General features: G+C 42.4%; 1 protein-coding gene across 1 annotated transcript in view; it reads left to right on the forward strand.

Moving 5' to 3' along the window:
* gpc3 (glypican 3) overlaps window positions 1-20,427 on the forward strand; it is a 110,338-nt gene that overhangs the window by 65,935 nt on the left and 23,976 nt on the right. Inside the window, exons 4-6 of the mRNA XM_061287653.1 lie at window positions 4,416-4,552; window positions 4,827-4,952; window positions 9,272-9,377. Of these exons, the coding sequence (XP_061143637.1) occupies window positions 4,416-4,552; window positions 4,827-4,952; window positions 9,272-9,377 (369 nt within the window). The remainder of the gene's footprint in view (window positions 1-4,415; window positions 4,553-4,826; window positions 4,953-9,271; window positions 9,378-20,427) is intronic.

The raw sequence follows: 20,427 nt of genomic DNA on the forward strand, positions 1-20,427 counted from the left end.
GAGCACAGTAGTGAGAGATGCGTGTCGTCTGTCAACACTTTAAACATGGACTCTGCTGGCGTGGTGGTGACCATCATAAGTCTGGCGGCCTTCTCCCCCAGCATGTTAATGTTCATTTCTTCCTCCTGGCACAAATCCACTATGAATCCACCTGTTCCGAGAGAAAAGAGAGGGCAGCCAAGAGCCCTGCAGCTCCAATCTATCCCGCTGTCAACTTGCCACCCTTCTCCCGGAGTTTGATGTCATTCACTTCACTCTGTACATCTCACTCTGAACATTACACTCGTTCTTTCATTCTCTCTTTTTCTGCCGCTCATTCGTTTGGCTGTGAGAGAAGATGCATGATTTATGAAGCTCTATTTTTACCAGTTACTCGGGAGAAAGAGGAGCGAAGGCGCGACAAAGACGGGGACAGAATAGAAGGATGGTGGGGGAAGGCGGGTGAACCCAAGAGGATGAAGGACAGACGAGTGAGTGCATGGGAGACATTCATCACCCAGTCAGGCCTGGGCTCAAATGAAGACAGGAAGTCGGCTGCGACGCAAAGATGATGGATCTGGCCGGCATTGTTGGAGATTGTCTGTTGCGTGTTGTTTCACACCGGACAGAGGAGCAAGCACGCTATAATGCCACGTCTTGTCACTGTGACGGTGACATTCTTTTAGAACTATTCCCGTTCCACTGTTCTCTGCTCTCCTATTGTCTTGGCCTTGTGCAGGCAGATCCAGCCAAGTCCTAATAAATATTTCACTGAGGAAACATAGAAATCCAAACATTATTCTAGAATAAAAAACAAACATGGTCTGAGCTTGTAAAACATAACAGGTCCTGAGATAATTCTAGTAGAAGGAAAGAAACTACAGCCATCTTTGCCACAGACATTCATATGATTTTGTGAATCAAGTTACTTAATCCGGGCGGCTCGGTGTCGCACTGGGTAGCACGTCCGCCTCACAGTTAGGAGACTGTTCGATTCCACCTCCGGCCCTCCCTGTGTGGAGTTTGCATGTTCTCCCCGGGCCCGCGTGGGTTTTCTCCGGGCACTCCGGTTTCCTCCCACATCCCCAAAACACGCCTGGTAGGCCGATTGAAGATTCCAAATTGTCCCTAGGTGTGAGTGCGAGTGCGGATGGTTGTTTGTCTCTGTGTGCCCTGCGATTGGCTGGCAACCGGTTCAGGGTGTCCCCCGCCTACTGCCCGATGACGGCTGGGATAGGCTCCAGCACTCCCACGACCCCCGTGGGGAATAAGCGGTTCAGAAAATGGATGGATGGAAGTTACTTAATCCTGACTCTCTTGCTGATTGCTAGTTCAGTCAAATGTATCCAATTTACTTGACATTTATACCAGGGTAAATATACCTGTTGCGAATCTCAATTACACAGGATTTGCACGAAAAGGCACATTCATTGATGTGCAATGCTGATAATCACTTCATCATTTCCTCCTTATTGGGAAGTTGTGAGGTTGAAGTGTGTGTGTACTTTGTATTGAACAGTCAAATCTTCTTTTGCCATTTCATTAGTTCTCAAAGTGGTGTCTATAGTGGAAGTCAACTTTGAATGGTTCAGCAATTGCAAATCTGTGAGTGGAAACTGTGAAATCAATTTTTCTTAGAGGAGGACTCTTATAACCTTGCTACGTAACACCTCTCTATTTTAAACTGCTGTAAATCGCAGCCTTGACTCGTCTATTTTAGTGTTCACTGCAGATTAATGACTTTGGAACTTTTTGGGGTTAAGTCTCATTGATGTGAAGCCAACGTTTATAAACTGGAGGTGTACTGAAATTAGGGCAGTACCGTATTTTCCGCACTATAAGGCGCACCTAAAAACCTCCAATTTTCTCAAAAGCCGACGGTGCGCCTTATAATCAGGTGCGCCTTATATATGGACCACTATTGAGCCACTACAGCGGGCGTGTCCAAAGTCCGGCCCGCGGGCCATATCTTATATATGGACAAAGTTTTAAAATGGGCCATTCATTGAAGGTACGTCTTATAATCCGTTGCGCCTTATATATGCACAAAGTTTTAAAATGAGCCATTCATTGAAGGTGCGCCTTATAATCCGGTGCGCCTTATAGTGCGAAAAATAACTGGATAGTACATTATAGTTCTTAATTCGGAATAATTCGACCTGAGACTAGACATTGGACTTTTGAGCACATTTCTTATATGACTTGGGGTACTCAAATAGAGCTCCTAAATAAATGTCTCAATGAGTCAAATATCTATTCATCAAGGTTGATCAGGGTCACATGTGAAAATACTGTAATAAAAAAAGAGGTCATTCTCATTCAAAACAACTAAATCATGATTTGAAATAAAATGCTATTTCCTTTATGATATAAATAATTGGGTAGCACGTCCGCCTCGCAGTTAGGAGGGTGTGGGTTCGATTCCACCTCCGGCCCTCCCTGCGTGGGTTTTCTCCGGGCACTCCGGTTTCCTCCCACATTCCAAAAACATGCTTGGTAGGCCGATTGAAGACTCCAAATTGTCCCTAGGTGTGAGTGCGAATGGTTATTTGTCTCTGTGTGCCCTGCGATTGGCTGGCAACCGGTTCAGGGTGTCCCCCGCCTACTGCCCGTTGACGGCTGGGATAGGCTCCAGCACTCCCGCGACCCCCGTGGGGACTAAGCGGTACAGAAAATGGATGGATGGATATAAATAAAGATAAATGCTTCTATAGAATAAGAAGTCAAAATGCCACACAAATGCTATTTTCGCTTGACATCATGTTGACACGTACATCCAGAGGACCTAATATGCATGCTTGCAAGTGTGCACACATGCAAATTACAAAGCATGTTTGTGTGTTCCATGAGTTGTGGACAGCCCCCATACCTCCATCAGTGCAGCAGGCTGCCCAGTGAAGATAAAACCGTGCAGGTATTTCCAAGCACTCCCACCGAGGCAGGCCTTATCAGCTGCTATCCTGTAGCTTGTGTTAGTCCATCCCTGCGTGACATTAATACCCCGCTAATGTGCCCCATCCTTGAAGATTCTCAAAACAATTGCCATGGGTGGACGACGGAGCGTCTGTGCTGAATCAGTCCCTTACAGAGTCCCCTGTGGCTTCTCAAAGAATGTGCCAACCGAAAGAGGAACATGGTTCCACTCACAATAATCATGGCCTGTGGGAGTAGCAGCGACCGCTGCAGGCACCGTGCAACGGGGACAATTACGTGAGAGGGAGATTGGGAGAACAGAGGCTGTGTGTGTGTGAGTGTGTGCGTGCGTGTGTGCGTGCGTGTGTGTGTGTGCGTGTGTGTGTGTGTGTGTGTGCGTGCGTGCGTCTTTTGTAAAGGTAATACAGATGTTGTGGAGTCCATGGGGACTTCTCCATTTTAGGGAACGGTAGGTGAACAATTGTGTTTGTCTGTGTGTTGTCTTTTATTTTATAGTCAGCCAACAGACATAGGATACATTTAAAAGAAAAGTAAAACAACTATATCGAACTAAAAACCCATATGTTGTTATGGATTGACCAGCGGGAATTGGGGTGGACCATTGTGCGGTCGTCTGCACCTCCGACCCCCTGCATTAATCAAGCACAAATTGAAGCACACGTCTTCAATATATTGCCAATGAGGGAGGGTTACGTCCAATTTGATTCTTTTAACCTGAAACTTCATGTTGTGTGATTGCTTTTTTTAGAGCATCTCATTCCCCTTTGTGTGTGTGTGTTTTCCGTTTACATGAGGTCATCCTCATGTCATGGGGTCAAAGTCTATGATGGAGACTCAGCCCCAGCATGTAGATGACAGCAGGTGAACGAGCCCAAGGGTCCGCGCCACCATATTCAGAATATAGATGTCCGCCGTCGACCGACCCAACAGTCTTCATCAGTAATGTGCTGCTGCAGCAGCCGTCTCTTCAGTTTAAGGAGAGCGAGACACAATTAGCTGTTAAATGCTAGATGGCAAAATTAAGCTCAGGCCAGTATCCCCTGGGGAAATTAAACCACCAGCAAATCTTCAAACCAACAGCTAAACATTAACAACCATTTGCATGTTTATAGCACCTGCAAAACGTGTGCCAAGTGCATTATCTCTGGGAGACAGAGTGAGTTTATTATTGTTACGTACATCCCATGTGGAAACACAATGGCATTTATTTAGGGAGCGAGGCAAACGAGGGGCCTTATTTTATTGCCGCACATTTTGGAGTATCAGGATGACAAACTCAAATGGCTGGCGGATGATACAATGACATGTTTGTTATGCAAATTCCCACTTTCTTCTCTTCTCAAAATAAACACACCTAAACAGATGACAATTTGCAGAGGAGCTCAGCAGATGGAGCGCTGACAGTCCCCGCGGTGGCATCCTTGCTACATGCAGTGACAATAAATACGCTTATGTGAGGGAGCTGGATGCAATCTCACTCTCATTCACCCTCTCTTCTGCAGGTGAGCAGCATGTGTGGACAATCTCAGCAGCGGTCCACCCGCTCTGTCGTGTCCCCGCCTTTCAGGCATCCCGCTGCTTCTGTGGCCCGCAAAACTCAAGCCTCAGATCCTGATGAGACCTTAGGAGGCCTCCGCAGGTGAGCAGACCAAGGGCTTCAGATGAAAAGTTTGTTTGTGTGCCGAAAGAACATTGTACTGGTTTCAGCCAGTTTCTTTTCCCCACGTAAGTGATGCAGTAACAGCGCTTTGTAACAATGCCCCTCGGGCCCACTGACTTGTGCAACACTACTTAAATTAACGCCAATTAGAAGAAGAGACATTGCTACTTTCTCTCTCCCGTGGGACTCATCTCATTGGCCAGCTCTCTGGTTTACTCATGTGATGGACATTCTGTTGCTTCACCTTCTTCAGGGAGTTCATTTCCAATCTGAGAGAATTCAGCTCCTTCTACAGTGGGCTCGGGGAGTCTCTGTGTAGCCGAGAGCCGGCTCCAGCAAACCATTCTCTCTGCTGGAATGGGCAAGAAATGACAGACAGGTAAGTCGACGGCTCGTCTTTTTGAATGGAAGAGCACAAAAATCACGTGAGCCAAACTGAAAATATTATTATTGACTTCTGTAGTGCTTGTCCTCATTAGGTTAAACTGTAGTCCATGCTTTGACAGCCATTTGGTTAAGAGAATGGATTTGATGTACTGCTTGACTTCACAGTAAAAAGTAATGAAAAATATTTTTCTATCTATTAATTTACACCGTTACATCACTACACTAACACTTATGAATTTTTTTGTTTTAATGTCCTAAGCTTTTATGAATGAGACCCAATGACAGTCAAGCAGCAGCACCCAGATGATGAATAGCCCAACACAAGAAATTCGTAAAACATCATCAGAGGTGATCTGGAGGTTATGTTTGCTTTGAGCTGATGAGCTTCACGGGAGTGAGGTTGAGAGTAAATCTTGACTGTGGCTCCACTAGACTATCAGTATCAGGCATGCTTTTGCTATCTTGATTGTCGACTTAATTCCTGTTTCCATATTCTCTCCTTCATCTCTTGTTTCCTGTACAACGACATGTGGTGGTCCATTTCACCCTTACTCTTGAACACCTATTACTTCCTGCTTTCTGTCCATCCCTTCACACCGTCATTTTAAATTTGGCTCTCAAACACATACTGTAGATTTTACTGTTTGCCCTTTGAAATTATTTGTAGAGTTTAATCTTTGCATTGGCACGTTTTAGAGGAAATGTGCTCCGGGTGAATTTTTTGACCTCTTGTTCCCGAGGGCAGCTGCAGTGAGAGAGTCCGCTTCAAAGATAGGGAATTTCAGGAGGAGACACGGTGCTAGTGGAGGGGCAGGGTTGTCCTGAGGGGATGATTACAAGCTGGACCGAACGGTGCGATAGGAACGTGTAGGAAGGTTGCAGAGGAGAGTGAATGATGGAATGATTACAATACCTCCTAGCAAGCAATTCTCAGTGTCTCCTCCTATGGATTGTCTGTGCGCAAAAACATAAGTGCTTTTTCTCCCTTCTCAATTTGTGCTGGATCATCTTCCATAACCATTCCAGATAGAATCATCTTCCAATTGTCTCACATGGTTAAAAAATATATATATTTTCTCGGCTCCTGGAAGAATCAAGTGCTGGATGTTTGCATTACTTCAGCAGTGACCTTAAAGCTAAATATAGTGTGGGTTTCCCCCCCCCCATACCACTCTGAGCTAAAATCACTGGAGGAACGTTTTTCAGCACATCAAACGGCGTCATGCTGATACCTGATAGATTTGAGTGGTGTGTGTGATCTCAAAGAGTACATATCCACCCGTGCATACATGAGAGAGATAAACGATGGAAGGGGAAATGCTTTGTTGAGTCTAAACATTTAATGTCTATGGGAAGAGTTGGTCAGAAAAAGCAAAAGATACCAGTGCTTATTTTAGTTTAGGTCACACAAGGTGATGTATTGTAACAACATTGGTGTACAATAGAATCCAAACATTATTCAGGCTGTTGACAATCTGTACAATCTCAATATTAAACCTTCAGTCGTTTGATTTGTTGCTAGAACCATTGGAAATAATGGAAATAGAAAAAAAAAAATCAACTGAACTGCATCTTACTGACAAACTTGATTTAAATGTATAGTTTCAGCTGACTTTATTTCACCTTGTAAGTGCGATGCAAAACTGGAATTATATTGAGCAGCTGAATGTATATTCTGGCTCATGTGTTTATATAGCTAAAAACTTATGTTTATTATTGAATGTTTATTTTCTACATAACCGCATCACTCATCCATTTTCTTCTACCACTTGGGATTCTCAAAGTGTGGTACGTGGGCTCCCTCTAGTGTTTGGTAAAATAATCATCAAGTAAAGTTAACAGTTAACAAGTTAAATAATTTAATATTTACATTTTAAGTACAATTTTAATTGAACTTTCATGTGCAATACCTTTTAATTTAATTATTATTTATAGACAGTTTCCTAAGTTAAAGTTATAAAAAAATAATACATCAGATTTATATAACGCTTTTTTGGACACCACATGCTTTACAGTGGGTACATTATTCATATTTCCATGATGGTGGTGGTGAAATACGTAGGTAGCCACAGCTGCACTGAGGCAGGCTGACACAGGCATGACTGCTAGTGTGCGCCCCTCAGACCACCACCAAACATTTGCAACCGGGCATATGCCAGTGTAAGTGGCATATTGAAGTTAATTTTTAATGTTCAAACTGTGCGTACTTTACAATGGTACACAATGTGGATATACAACAACCTCGTTTTTGTTGAACACTTAGGCCCACTATTCTACTCAGTAGTGGCGACTATTTTAATGATGGAGGTACTTGGAGAGCAAAGTCTTTTTCGAGAACCTCGTTGCCATGGAAGCAGACTAATATCTCCTACCACGTGTCCCCGGCCAAATCTGCCAATTTACTTTTCAAGTTCTATCCAATCTTACCTTAATTTGTGAACAAAAACCAGAGACCTCAAACCACATTATACATTGGCAGAAAGAGAATAGAAAAAAAATCAAATGAATAATTACAGCACTGTGGGGAAAATCAACCAATTACTTTCAGGACCTTGTATATATTGTGCAATACAACATTGCATGTGGTGAAAAGCAGTCGTGCATTATTAACAGAAGCCACAAAACAGGAAAGTGTGACCTCTGACCATGTCTGTCAGCTTGGGTGGGTGTGCGTCATCAAGTCATGCGTGAGGGAACAGCTACACATCTAGTGAGAATCAGCCATATCAGCCAGTTTAATTTAGGTTAAATCATCTCTGATCAAAGAATAGAATAAGAACACTTATAAATAACAATATAACGACAATATGTTGGTAACATTACAGGTATTTATTGCAAGGAGCGTGAACCTACGGATAGCTTAGCTCCTGTCCATCAGTCTTCGAATCCTCCTCCCTCCTCAACCCGCACCACCCCTGATCCTATGCTAAATGGATCCCACATCTCGTTTCATTATTAATGAGATAATTAGCAACGGAAAGGGTAGAGATCGTGCTTAATAGGAAGAATGAATAATTACGGAAAACGTCTTCTGAGTTTAATGGAAAGTTGGAATTAGTCCACAGAAAAAAATCTGATTAATGGAAATTGAAGGTGATGTGTGTGTCTGCGTGTGTGAGAGATAGAGGGAGATATGGGAACACAGTTACCTCACGCTTTCCAGTCCATCTACTATTATTGACATGAGCAGACGTACTACTTCAAACCGTGCTTTTCGTCAAGGTTAGGGTTAGTTTACACTAATAATGACATGTGAGAACATTGAAATGTTACCAACAGTACAGTTAGCAGAGATTTCATGATAGCAACAATTTGACGCCAGAGCTAATTATTTTCTTAAATGGTGCATACACAAACCCGTAATTGGTCCACATTTCCTCCTTTCTTTGTCATCAGTGGCCCAATAATCAAATATTTCTGTACAGGAGACTACAGAGAACTCCTCCCCATTAATTATTTGAAATAATGTAACTGACCTACAAACACAGGTAAACTCGGTTCATGTTCAATTGTATATTTACATGACCTCTGCCCCCCTATTTAAAGCAAAACCAAAGAGAGAAGCTGCTATTCACATAATTTCCACAAGGTAGTAGCAAAGTCCTAGTTTTTGTAATTTAGAGAACCATAACGTGTTTTTTCCTCTACTGTAGTTTTAACAAATGGTGTTTTTAAGGTTTTAGCTTTTTCTTCTTTATCATAGAAGATTCAGTGTAGCCACTCGATAGGTGACTTCTACAAAAGTGTTCCTGTGCCTCTGCGCTGAAAACATTTAATAACCACTGATCTCATTTTCATGACTTGAAACTAAACTTCAAGCTGTTTCGGTGGATTTGATATCATTTTACTGATAGCATGCAGCACACTGGACCAATGCTTTGCACGTCTGCCTCACAGTTCAGAAATTTGGGGGTTTAAATCTCTGCTCTGGCGTTCTTGTGTGGCAGTTGCATGTTCACCCTTCTCTGACTTTTCTTCAAGTAGTCCGACTTACAGAAACATGCATGTTAGATTTATTGCAAACTCTAAATTCCCCAATGTGGTGAATGTGAAGAGTTGTTTGTCTACCCCTTAGTTCCAGCGCAACTCTATAATGAGGACAAGCACTGTAGAAAATGGATGGATGGCTGTATTGAGACACCTCTCAATACAAGTAGTTTTGTAGCCGCAAAGAGCAAGCAATCAAAAGTAAACAAAATTATACTCAGTTGTCTTAATACATTTTCTACACTCTTGAAGCCCCCCCGTGATGTCAGTGCCGTGTGCCAATTATTTCAAAATCAGCTCCATAATGCTTTTCTGTCATGTCAGGTTTTCGGGGCCCAGCCTGAAGCGGTCGGGTTCTGAATCCCGGAGCAACAAGCCCCTTGAGCCTGTCATCAGTCAGATGATAGACAAACTCAAGCACATCAACCAGGTGAAAGCTATGATTTTTCTTTTTTAATTTAATGTAATGCGGGAATTTGGTAATGTGTGTACACTTACCTGTGAGTCAATGTCAACACGCCTGTGTTGCGGGGGTCATCCGAGACAAGCGAACATTTGTTGATTGTATAAGTGTTAGTAGCGAGAACTTGCGAAACCATTTGTGTCTCACCTGAGACACACATCGTGCGGCCAGTGTAGGACACTCGCGGGGCGATGAAGAATGTTTTGACGTTTAAAAATTATTTGCACTGTAAGCCCCAGCTGTTTTCAGGGTTGGAGAGCTATTTTTCATACTGTCATCGCCGTGGAAACCAACTTTTGGAGTGCGGCTGGCAGGACCCAGAAATGCTTGCACCAAGACTCAAAGTTAGCAGGCAAATGGATCTTGGCTGTGGCTAAATGTCCTGCTTCCTGGTGGCAGGACTTGTAGCTGTCAACATGTTAAATCACTAAAGCACCCCAAACATAGACGCATTTGCCTAAAGTGTGTGTGTGCAGAGAGTCTGCGAGCGCTTCAGGCCTGTCTTGGTGGATTACAATGCATCTCTCGGCTTTAAACAACCTGAAAGATCCAAAGAGCAGCTGCCGAGCCTCTCAGCTCCTCTGACAAGGCGGACGCTCGAGAAAAAATACAGAGGCTTGTGGTTTCCGACTGTAATTTTCTTTTTCGGTATTACCTCATGCTTACTCTTGCTGGAAAGTCAGGCTTTTAACATCATGCTTGGAAGTTTGTTCACTCCCTTTCCATCATTCGTGACTCTGTTAGGGCAATTGGAGTTTTGTTTTGGAAACAGAAGGCTCATTTTTGCCCATCAATGTGTAATCATTTTCTAACTGCTGCCGCCTTTTGTGCAGAAGGTGTAGCTTTGATTCCTGGCCACTGGCCAGAGCCCTAATAGCATCCACTGCTCGTCCCAAAATCAGATTAAACAAAAAAGAAAAAAAGTGGGTTGCATCAGGAAGGGCTTGCTGTGCAAAAACATTACCAAATATATCTGCAAGTGACTTGTAGTGACAACTTTTGATGGTACAAGTCAAAAGTCAAAACATGAACATTATGTTGACCTTGTTATCAACATCACACACTCAATCTCCATATAATTAGGTACACCAATTATTAAATGTTTATTATTGTATGAATGATACTTGCAGTGCAGTGTACTAAGTGTGCGCGTGTGAGTCTGCTTTAGTTCTGTAAAAAATTGCTTGATATTTTTGTCCACCTTGAGCGCTCGTTTCTGCTTCTCGTACTCTTCTTGAGTTTAAAATCCGGGAAGAACATCTGATGAAAAACTAATTGCAGATTTCATGGGCTGCCAAAACATTCACGACCAAGCTGTCAAGACAAATATTCACGTAGCAAATGATCACTATCCTGCGGTACACAAAAATGACAGGAACGCTTTGTAAAGTACAGTAATGCAATCCAATTTGATAATTTGGTGAGAATGAGGGAATCTTATCATGTCTAAATGAAATGTTTTTTAAGCATAGCCTTTCAGTGTTGCTCGGTTACATAATATGCAACGTGTCTCACTTTTCACCCACTTTTTTACAGCCCTGTTAAAATCAGCCAGCTATGAGGGGGTTGTTCTGTCTCGTGCTCATGAACCACTAATGTCCGTGGCCCACTCGACCATGACAAAGCCATCTACCAACAAATGTGAGACACTGCAAGGATCGGATTCCCAAATTTCTCCCGAAATAAATTGCAGCAGTTTATTTTTCAACTTCTCTGCGGTTGGAGTTTTTAACTTTGCACAAGCGTGCAGGTGCTGCTCAGTTCACGTAATCGTCACATGGCTGGATAATCGACCCATATTTAGCCCCGAATCTCCCCTCTCGACAGTCGTAGGTTTGCCTCGATTCTAGTACCGATAATCTTATCAGATAATCCTGCCGTGTGTGGTGTGACAGTGACTTGCAGCCAAAAAACAAGGTGACGAGGTGGTGCGGAAAACAACTGTGGGGAATCCAAAGTCAAAACAGTCATGGTGCAACAGAATGTTCGTGATGGCGCTGTCTCCACTCATTTGATCAAATGCCTTTTAGTATTATTATTGAGTGGTGATGAGTTTCATTTGATAAATTCTGTTATTTTACCAAGCAAAGTGCTCGGAGTCGCTGTGTTGGAAACATCCTCTGGAGAAAATGGCCTTAAAGCAGTTTTACAAGGGCCCCTCAGCGCCACTTGGCTTTGGGCTCATGCAAATGGACTAAATAAGCATCCGATAGGAGAAGAAAAAGGCTGCAACTCACACATAAAGACTTTCATCTGCTCCTGTTTTTGCAGCGTGCCAACAACACAAATAGCATGTTTAAATGTCCCTGGACGTGGACCAGAGGCATGCCATGTTGATTCCATACGGCACTACATCAATCTCAGGTCGCCCTGTTTGAATGTGTGCTTCACATTCAAGGCACGGCTCACAAATATTTGTCTTGTGCTTTTCTAATTGAATTGGCGTAAACAAGAAAGTCAATAATTTGCCGTTTTGACACCGCATTCCAAATAAATCGGTCCATCAGAGGTGTCCCCATTTGGTCAGCACTAGAGAGTGTTTACACAGCAGTTAGTGCTTGCCAGATAAAGACAATTAAAAGCCCGCTGACATCAATGACAATTGCTTTTTACACAAAGGTGAGTGGACAGAGAGTCTCAGGTGTCAAACTTAAATCTGTTTTCACATCTGGCGGCGTTTCTTCCTTATGACTTTGATATACCTCGAATGCCAAATTGGAAGCCTTAAAGTTCCCCCGATCAACTACAACGCTAAACTGCCCATGGCAATTAATGATGACAATTACATTACAATGACAAAATGATGACAATTACTCTAATCTAAAAGGTACACCTTCATGTGTATGGACTGACTGACAAGAGACTGGGCAAGATTTGCAATTTACTTTTACTCTTTGCAATCTAATTTGTTGACATCTCATTGTGATACAGAGAGGGGTTAACAGCAATATGATGTGAGACTTTGAATACTTTATGATCAACTTGACAATATGAAATAATTGCTAATAAGGAAACAACAGAGAATTGTACATAATCATTTGTCTGGATACAGGACATTATTTGAAACTTGTTGAAAGAAATGAGAAAGTGCTTTTTCAGTGTGCACAAGTGATGAAGATTGAACAAGTCGTTTTGAGAAATTCAGTTTTGATCCGACGAATGCACCAAAGCAATTGAGAAAAAAAAATGTTGATATATATATATATTTTTTTTTTACAAATTACATTTATAATAACCCCAACTGTACTAAATTAATTGATTAGGATGAAAAATGTACTTTAGTTTCAGTTGTTTTTTTTTAAAGCGCTTTTGTTTCTATTTTATTTTGTTCACAAAAATACCTTTTCACTTTTTGTTTTAGTTTAACTAAAAACCCTTGCAACATACCATCTGCTCACCTTGGATCTATTTCTGGCCTACCTGGTGAGTCATATTTCCAAACCACTTCTGGTCGCTCAGCTCAAAATGACTAAAATACACACAGCTAAAAATGAAAAAATAAACACACATTCTAAAGTTAGCTTTTTCTGTTGCCGTGCCTTTGACCGGGCCATTGCAGTATTATGCTCCAAAGATTACATTTTGCTGCGCTCTTGCTGCTCTAAAATTCAATTCGGCCGACCACTACATGTCGAGACGTAAATACACAAGACTCTTATTCTCTTCCATTGTTGTTTGTTAACGTTTTATTCCAACTGACACATTGAAAGCGCTGTGGTTTTCACGGTCTTCTATTTTAAAGCGGGAAAACTAACTGTCTATCCCAAGCTGAACTGAGCCAAGCAATACTGTACAGTGGAAAGCAACCAAATTATTTTAGATGACAACACTGTCCAAACAATCCATTCTCTTGCAAAAATAAGGCCGTGGCTGGTGATAAGTAGTTGATAATCACTGTCTAATTTTTCTGTATGGACTGTATGTGTTCAGACTTCAGATGTGCTGTTTCAAAAACCTCCAATAACCCTTTTTAAATATATCTTCAATTGTCAGGCTACACTGGGAATGTCAGATTTTTTTTTCTTCTTCTTCTCTGCGCCAAGTGCACTATGACGGAAACCGTGCTAAATGCAAGTATGCAGCGGAAATGTGTGGTTTCTCACATTGTCAGCATTGATCTGAATATCTATCGTCACAGAGGCTATCTGGTTGGGGAACCCAAAGGAAAACAAAAGAAATCCAAATATATCTTTTCTCATGCTTAATCATGGCTGAGCCGCATCCAAGGTTAACATGATGTGGTAACACTGAATGGATTGAGAGAAATTTGCTTTCGTCTGCTGTTTTACCCTCACAAATTGTTGAAGCAACACAAGACTTTGAGGAGCCGTGGCACATTCTTGTCACTGTGTGAGGTCCCGTCTGTGCAGTTTGGAGTATGTCAAAGCTGACGCAGTCAAGTGTACGTCAAGGCAACACATCTCCTCCACTGCTTGCGATGTGTGTCTTTTGTGAAAAGTGGCCCGGACAGCTCTCGTGTAGTGACGAGGGCCTTCAAGTGAGAGCAGAGCATATTATTTTGATGATGTCTTCTTGTTCTTCAGAGATGAGCTTTTTTTTGCTCCACATCTGTTGAACTTCCCAGAGTATCGAGTTTCTGCTCCCAACAACTAATCTCACAGGAGATGGTTGAGCTACTGGCAAACTCGAGCAATTATGTGATTGGTCTTTGATTACAGAGCGTTTCCCACTCATTTGTTGGATGAATTTGCAATTTAGAGGGTCAGACCTCTTGGGACTTCTTCTGACAAACTCAACTTGGCAATGTGACACTATTTAGAGAGGTACATTAGCAACACAATGGATATGAAAGAAGTCTTTGTAAGGATGCTATTTTGGCAACATTCAATTAATTCATGGCAATTGCTTTCTCATTAGCAGATTAACTCATCTTTGAATTCTGCCTTAAGTGTTTTACAAGTTGGAGTGTTCTTTATCTCTACTGGCTCTTTGGCCCTCTTTCCAACACTCCAGCTGTGCTGACTTGTGTGTGACAGACTCCAGTTCTGTCGCGCCTCCCTCCCTTCCCACCTCGTCCTTCCCTCTAAAGCCCAAGATCCCCTCCTCTCTTTCCAGCTTCCCAGGCTAATTGAAGCCAGAACCTGGGAAAATCCAGCAGGTAGAACTGGAATCCAGGGTGGAAAATAAACCAGATCCCGAGTGCCAAAAATTCCATCACACAGTCTCACTTCCTCAGAGGCACCAGAGCCTGGACGGCCAGTATGTGCGTGACACATTATGCAAACCCGTATGGAATACACACACACACAAAACATGTACATGCACTGTGTACTTTTTTTTTTTTTCCGAACATGCATGCTCCTATAATTATAACCAATACTTTTCACATATGCCTGTGACATAAAACCAGATGGTTTGACGCCATAAATTATGTGACATACACATTCCATGTGCATAATTGCAGCCGATTCTTAAGAGCATTTGTTAGCTTTCTCTTATCAAGTGTGCTTGCAGTCAGACTAATAGACACCAAGGGCGCCAGACAGGGCCTGCTGTTTTGTAAACGTACACTTGCTCACCTAGCCATTATGCTCCCTCAAGTCAAAGATTTCTGTTTGATGTTATTTACCAAGCGTTATTCAACAAACCCCCTCGGGGGCTTTGTCCTATTGCCCTCCTAGGTTTTATGTGGCTTGAAGTAAGTTTACTCTTGAAGAGGTGGAGGCTTGTTATTCTGCTAGGTTTGTGAGCGGGCGATAAGCCATGAGGGTTTTTTAAATGAAGTGTGACACCTGGTGTAAACCTCTGAGGAGCTAGGGGGCATTTATGCAGGCGCAGTCGTCAAAGCGCCACACGCATGTTATCCTTTCAGGTGGCTTTGGGCTTCATGCTAGCTTTGAGATTGGAGGTGTTGTGTGAAGTTCTGGTTCTTTAACTTGAGGAATCTAACAAGCAGATAACCCTCCCACTGCCCCCCAGACGTCCGTCCACATAGTCCCAAAGCAGCCCTCTCCCCTGCTGGCTGGGAGGTCAGACAGACCATGTGAGGGCCCTTTTCCTCCCAATTAGTCTGCCTGCTAATGAGGCCCAAGCATCCCTTCTGCCACTGCCGCCCATTTCTCCTCAGACTTCCATACTTCCACCCCCTTGCCTGCCTGTCCCTCCCAACCCCCCACTTCGAGCCTTTGGCTCAAGTCAGGGTCACCTCACACCTACACCACAGCCACCCCATTGCACATTGTGTCATTATGACATGGCATGGTTATTTTTTTAAAGTCTTGGCTGCACTAAAAATAAATTAGAATTTGGACCAACTTTTACAAAAAAATATATATTCTAGTCTTTACAACTAATTTGATCCTTTTCTCTCCAATTATGATTTTAGTTGATCCAATTGAAAGTATTACTTTGCCTTAGTCAAACAGTTACAATGACACAAAGTAATTTATTATGAAGAGCAAACTGCATTGACTCATAATTCTTCTATTCTCTCCATTCAAATTGCCTTTCTTCTTTTTGTTTCCCTTGATCTTCTTCCTTTTGCTTCCCTATTTCTTTAGTCTTGCTTCCCGTGGCGGTCATCGTGCTGTCCTCGTTTCTGATTTGCATAATTTGTCATGATTTAGCTAAGAATGGACGTAAGAAAGGCGGCTCGGTGGCGCACTTGGGTAGCACGTCCGCCTCACAGTTAGGAGGGTGCGGGTTCGATTCCACCTCCGGCCCTCCCTGTGTGGAGTTTGCATGTTCTCCCCGGGCCCGCGTGGGTTTTCTCCGGGCACTCCGGTTTCCTCCCACATCCCAAAAACATGCTTGGTAGGCCGATTGAGCACTCCAAATTGTCCTTAGGTGTGAGTGTCAGTGCAAATGGTTGTTTGTCTCTGTGTGCCCTGCGATTGGCTGGCAACCGGTTCAGGGTGTCCCCCGCCTACTGCCCGATGACGGCTGGGATAGGCTCCAGCACGCCCGCGACCCCAGTGGGGTTTAAGCGGTACAGAAAATGGATGGATGGATGGATGGACGTAAGAAAAACGCATGAGCCACTTAAAAACCAAGACATCTTGACTTTTTATCTTCACTAAGTTATCTCGAGCAATTGACGTCAACATGGTGTGATATCACATGGTCATACATGTGACTTGAATGTCAGTTGTTTCACTTTATGTGGCTCAAGGTTGCTGCCCACCTCAGTGCAGTGTTTGTCTTGGTACATTATTACTGTGTTTCTTCCTTTTTTGTATTTTCTCCAAGATGCATATGAAGATATGAACAGCTGAGTTCTTCGTGCTGAAGTTTCTGACATCCTGAGCTTGTTGTCACTGGGCACAGTCACATGCTCCTGTGTAACAGGATCCCTCCCCCCGCAAAGAGGGCAGGGGTCACACTTCCTGTTTCCTGCCTGTGCTAGGTCATCAGAGGGTCTCCATGTGAGGGTCACAGACCTTCTCCGCCTTTTGTTTGGGGCAGGCACAGCAGAGGAGAGGCTCCTCTCTGGACCTGTCAGAGTGTTTGTACTCCCTTAACTTTTTTCATTGCCCCTCAAGGTCCCTGACTTTTCATCTCAGCACACCCCTAACCTGAGGTAAGGTTGTGGCAGCTCTGCACGCGTGTCTGCCAGGGACAATAAAATAAAATAACAAATAAAATAAAATATTGTTGTACTACTTAAACCATTCTTCATTTTATTTTAAACAAAATATGTTTGCAATTGCCAGAAGACTATTTGCAATTTTGCTATATTAGCAACAAACATGAATTTGATTTGCATCATTTGCTTTTGTGGGCCACATTAAAAGATGTGGCCGGCTGTGTCTGGCCCCAGGGCCTTGAGTTTGACACCTGTGCTTTAAATAGTGGGCCAGTTTCCTATGGAGGAAAAAAAGGGAGGGGGTTGAGGATAAAGACAGCTTTGACCGGTCCCATGAGGACTATTTCAAGTGTGTCTGCTGTTCACTTCAATTTCGTTTGGATTGTGTTTGTCCTTATACATGAAGCAATGGGCATACGTATCAATCAATTCATTATTGAAGTAATCATTAGGAATTTGCGAGATAGTCCGCAAAATAAAATCAAGGTGGTGCCTGCTATGAAGTAACATCCACCCTAAAATTAATCAAAAACAAATTTGGAATTGAAGCTATTTATTTTTATTTATTTTTATTTTTTTTTGCTGAATGGTAATCTTTTAATGTCAGCTTCCTCCCACATTCCAAAAACATGCACATTGGGTTGACTGAAGGCTAAACTGCTCGTAGGTGTTAGAGCGAGCAATAATCTGTGCCCTGTCATGGGCAACGAGTCCAGGATTTACCCTGCTCCTTCCTCTGCTGGGATAGGTTCCATCCTACCTGCGACCCTAAAAGTGCAATAGATGTATGGTCTTTTCACTCATCAATTCATTCATCACTCATTCAATGAAGTGCTTTCCTTCCTCTGCTGCTCAATGTTCACCACAGGTATAGAAACGTGAACTCATAGCCTTTGGAGAGATTGTTCATCATAAAAGAAATATTTGTATTGAACAATTAATCAATATAGTATAATAAAGTTTCCCGCTCGTCAAGGACATTTAGGCCATGGCATTGTGGCCATAGTTTGCATCTTCATTATGGACAAGCAAAATACTTTTTTGTGTACTTTTTTCATTCAATATACAGAGATTTTTTTGGTAATGCTGATCTTTTTTTTTAGCAACCCAGACGTCGGTAAATAAGTTTTTAAAAATACCATATTTTTGTGCATGTGAAATAGTTTTAATCAAAGGCCCACCCTTATTATGCACTATCTCTGCTGGGAGTTCATATTATCGGTCTGTCGGCTAGGTGTGATCATTGGATTCTCGTGCCATGACCATCTGCTGGAAATGGAGTGTTTCTTAGCAACACATGACTCTGGGAACCACCTTGACAACGTGCAAAGGAAACGAGTAGCAGACAAAAAGAGATTGTCCGAGGAGAGTAATCTGATTTTGCATCCAGCTGCTTGGACAGGACTAAGTCTTTTCAAACTGTTCAACTTCATGCACACAATCAGTCACATTCACAGAAATGAGTCAAGATTATCATAGGGATTGCCTCTACGTCAGAATGGTTGAATTTTATTTTTTCACTAACTATTCTAAAAACTTTTAATACAGGGCACTACATTCATGTCTTAAACTGTGCTGAGTCTGATTAGATAAACACACACACAGACACACTGGTGCGTTTTCATTTTGCAAAGATGGCATAGCAACAAATGATTAAATTTGATAGTCCTAAAATATGTAAACAGCTCAAGAGATTTTTTTTTCCAAAGATAATTGAAACAAGAAACAAAACGAGTGCCAGCAAAATATAAATTCCAGTTTTCAGTCCAGCGAGGAATCTGGAAATAAAGTTGTGGGCTTAGTCACAAAGGTGGAGTGGGTCCACACCCAGTTTAACGGCCGCAGAGCTGCTTTTCTTTTCTGTGTTTGTGTTACGACTGGAATTAACATCAGGAAATTAATCTTGTCTGCGTTAGCCGTCTGAGGCAGAGCGACCGTTGCGTGACATACTGAGCCACGCTACAGGAGGACAAGAGTTGGGTGGGGGCACGCTGCATTGTGGGCCTGTCAGAGAAAAGAATGCAAGAGAGAGACAGAAAAAGACAGAGAGAGTACATGTTTGTTCCCTCTATACATTTGAGTTTCTGAGGAATATAGATGAATAATGAGCCGGGAGCTGCAGGTGGGACGGCAGCCCTATACACAGAGCTTTCCATGACTCAAAGGCCGGAAAGTTCCTGCTGTCATACTGTATGTAGACTCTGTCTGCCTGCGCGGCTTTGGATTTAAGGCATAGAGAATCAATGTTTTTTATGACCTCCATCAACAGTGTTGGGAGTAAAACTTTACAGTATTAACGCACAGTAACTTTTTTTTTTCTTTTGCTCCAAGGCAAGGCCCGACAGCAGAAGACTTGACCTACATTTGCAATGCAAATTCTAAAAGCGGTACCTTACAATGTGTGAGAACCGACATGTGAATTTAGCGGCAGCCGTTCAAATTTTGCTTTGATTTGGGAGCGCAAACTTAAAATATGAGCGCTGTATGATGATTTTATTTGAATATATTGTAGTTAGTAATTAGATATCTGCTGATTTTGAATTGCTTCAGATGATCTACGTGGCACGTCACTGAAGCACACTTTTGCTGTGTTGATGGTTACTATACCGTATTTTCCGCACTATTAGGCGGACCGGATTATAAGGCGCACCTTCAATGAATGGCCCATTTTAAAACTTTGTCCATATATAAGGCGCACCGGATCATAAGGCGCATAGAATAAATAACGTTGCTCAAATGTGAATGCAATCACAATATAGTAACACTCAAAATAGTGAAAACAATAACAATATATCAATAACTCAACGTTGCTCAAACGTTAAGAGCACAACACACAAAATAAACACGTAAAGCTTACTTTAATAAATTAGTCCTCATCCACGAATCCATATTGGTCCATATATAAGGCGCACCGGATTATAAGGCGCACTGTCGGCGTTTGAGAAAATTTGAGGTTTTTAGGTGCGCCGTATAGTGCGGAAAATACGGTAATCGCCACATAATGGTAAGGTGAGAGGTGAAATATGTCCTGACTGAAAGTACCAAACTGTACAGCAGACCACTGCTATTTCAGTTTTCTAGTAGCTCTTTTATACTGTCTATCAATGTGTTGAATATAGTTATCAGTTTTAGATGCCACAGACTACCTTAAAAAAGTGTTTTATAATCATCTGCATTTGCGTTTGCTCAGGCACGCTGTGACTTGGCTTTCTAGATGTGTAATTTTCCTGCTTGTCTAACTGTACTGCATGGTTGGCTTTTTAGCGACTGTTGATGCATTAAAATAGAAATCCTTGAATGTAGCAGAAATGTTTAGCATGTAATGTTTAACACAGCAGGAGTAGTGGTTAACAGCACGCCTCATTCACATCTCTGAGGTTTGGGGTTATTTTAATACTCTCTGTGACGACACTTGATGATACAAGCCGATAGTCACAACAAAGTGACTGGATAGAAAAAACAACTAATGAT

Source organism: Syngnathus typhle, linkage group LG1 (genome assembly GCF_033458585.1).
Source record: "Syngnathus typhle isolate RoL2023-S1 ecotype Sweden linkage group LG1, RoL_Styp_1.0, whole genome shotgun sequence".
Taxonomy (NCBI): domain Eukaryota; kingdom Metazoa; phylum Chordata; class Actinopteri; order Syngnathiformes; family Syngnathidae; genus Syngnathus; species Syngnathus typhle.